The sequence below is a fragment of the Cystoisospora suis genome (assembly GCF_002600585.1).
Source record: "Cystoisospora suis strain Wien I chromosome Unknown contig_9466, whole genome shotgun sequence".
Taxonomy (NCBI): domain Eukaryota; phylum Apicomplexa; class Conoidasida; order Eucoccidiorida; family Sarcocystidae; genus Cystoisospora; species Cystoisospora suis.
The window spans coordinates 1-1,724 of record NW_027162240.1 but is presented as its reverse complement, the minus strand read 5'-3'; the positions used below and the strand labels follow the sequence as shown (position 1 = coordinate 1,724).

The following is a 1,724-nucleotide window of genomic DNA, read 5'->3' as shown; positions in this document are numbered from 1 at the left end:
CTTCCTCTTTCTTCTTTTTCTTCCCTCTCCTCCTCCTCTTTGTCATCTTCTTCTCTTCAAAGGAGAAAAGCGAAGAAGCAAGCGCTCTCCCTTCTCTTTCCTTTTACTCCGCAGCATCTTCAACTGAAGAAAAATGCTGCCCGTCTATTAGGCGGATTTCTTAGACACGCCAGAAGAAATCGCCTGGGCTATGAAACGCTCGAATCTTCCATTCTCTTACAGCTTAAGAAGCATCTTATCCATCCATCCAGTAGCTTGGAAACAGTCCTAGGGGCTCTATTAGGTATCAAAGAACTTGGGAGAGGCTCCGTTCTTCTTCTTCTCTTTCCTGTCCTCCCTCTTCTTCTTCAAACTGTCGAAAATGTACGGTCACTGGGATATCTACAAATTCTCACTGTAAGCGTCCTTTAGCACTCCTCAGCACATTCTCACCTCTCTCCAAATGCTTCGTCCATCCAGCTGTAATCTATCTTTAATCTATCTATCTATCTATCTCATTGTCGGAAGTAGCTCTGCGTACGTCTATCATACCGTCAGCTAAGAGAGAGTGTGGGCGAGGGCGTGTATCTCCAAATAGATCTGAATATGAATAGTCTTACCATTCTCTAGATTGGCTGGAGACCGCGAGAAGTAGAAGAAGAAGAGATAGAGAGAGACGTGAAGGGTGGCCGTCGATAGATAAGTGTGAGAAGCGGAGAGTCTCTTATCCTTTCGAGGCCTCTTTCTTAACAACGTTATCTACGGGTCGCTGCCTTTGTACTTTTCATAGGTGCAGACACTTTCATCTCTATCCCCCTCTCTCTCTCTCTCTCTATATATATATACAGCCATATGTATGTCTATCTACGTGTGTATCTCTCTATAAGTATGTATGTCTATGCAGGGAGGCTACATAGCTGTACTGTATCTATATATGTATGTATACACACGCACGTGGATCACTGCGGTCTAAGGGAGAGAGAAGATTCAAAGCAACTGAAGGGCCAGTTCGCCGTGGTGTATATACTCCATGTCTGTATAGCATATGTATATACCTACATGCATCCATATATATATATATAGATAGATATAGATATAGATAGATAGGTGTATGGCACAGCACTGACGTCTGTCTGTATGTACATTTCTCGAGGCCAAGCAGAGAGAAGTAGAGATATCTGTCTTTTGAGAGGATGTGGGGTGTCTCAATTCACAGACCATACACTTCGCTATTGACAAAGAAACCTGCAAGAAAAGAACGTTATGTTTTGCCGGCATCTCTCTATGCATATATAGATGTGTCTACATATCTCCATGTGAATCTCTTCAGTTCTATTCAGGGTCATCTTTGTACGATATATCTCATGAGCACATATGTAGACATAGTGATCTATGTCTACGTACATGTCTAGAGTTCTAACTTACACAGCCTACATCCAACACACGCTTCTTTGCCTATACGTAGATATATATATATATATACATGTATCATCTACAAGCACATATATATATATATCCTATAAATACATATATATATTTTCTATGGTGATATTTGTATTTGATATCATCAGGCCATCTCTGTCCATCTCTCTCTCTCTATGTGTATGTATGTATGTCTCACATGCGTGAATATATATATCTCTATATATGTATACATATATGTATGTATGTGTATGTATGTGTTGTGGTGTGCGTGGGGGTGTGACTGACGACTTATGTGTAGGGTGTCAAGATAGACCAACTCA

General features: G+C 40.9%; 1 protein-coding gene across 1 annotated transcript in view; it reads left to right on the top strand.

The window, feature by feature from the left end:
- The window catches only part of CSUI_011055 (transcription initiation factor tfiid complex subunit taf6), a gene marked incomplete at its 3' end in the record, with an annotated part of 8,582 nt that extends 8,186 nt beyond the window's left edge, over nt 1–396 (top strand). Inside the window, exon 7 of the mRNA XM_068071156.1 lies at nt 115–396. Within this exon, the coding sequence (XP_067916868.1) occupies nt 115–396 (282 nt within the window). The remainder of the gene's footprint in view (nt 1–114) is intronic.
- Nucleotides 397–1,724: the final 1,328 nt, after the last annotated feature.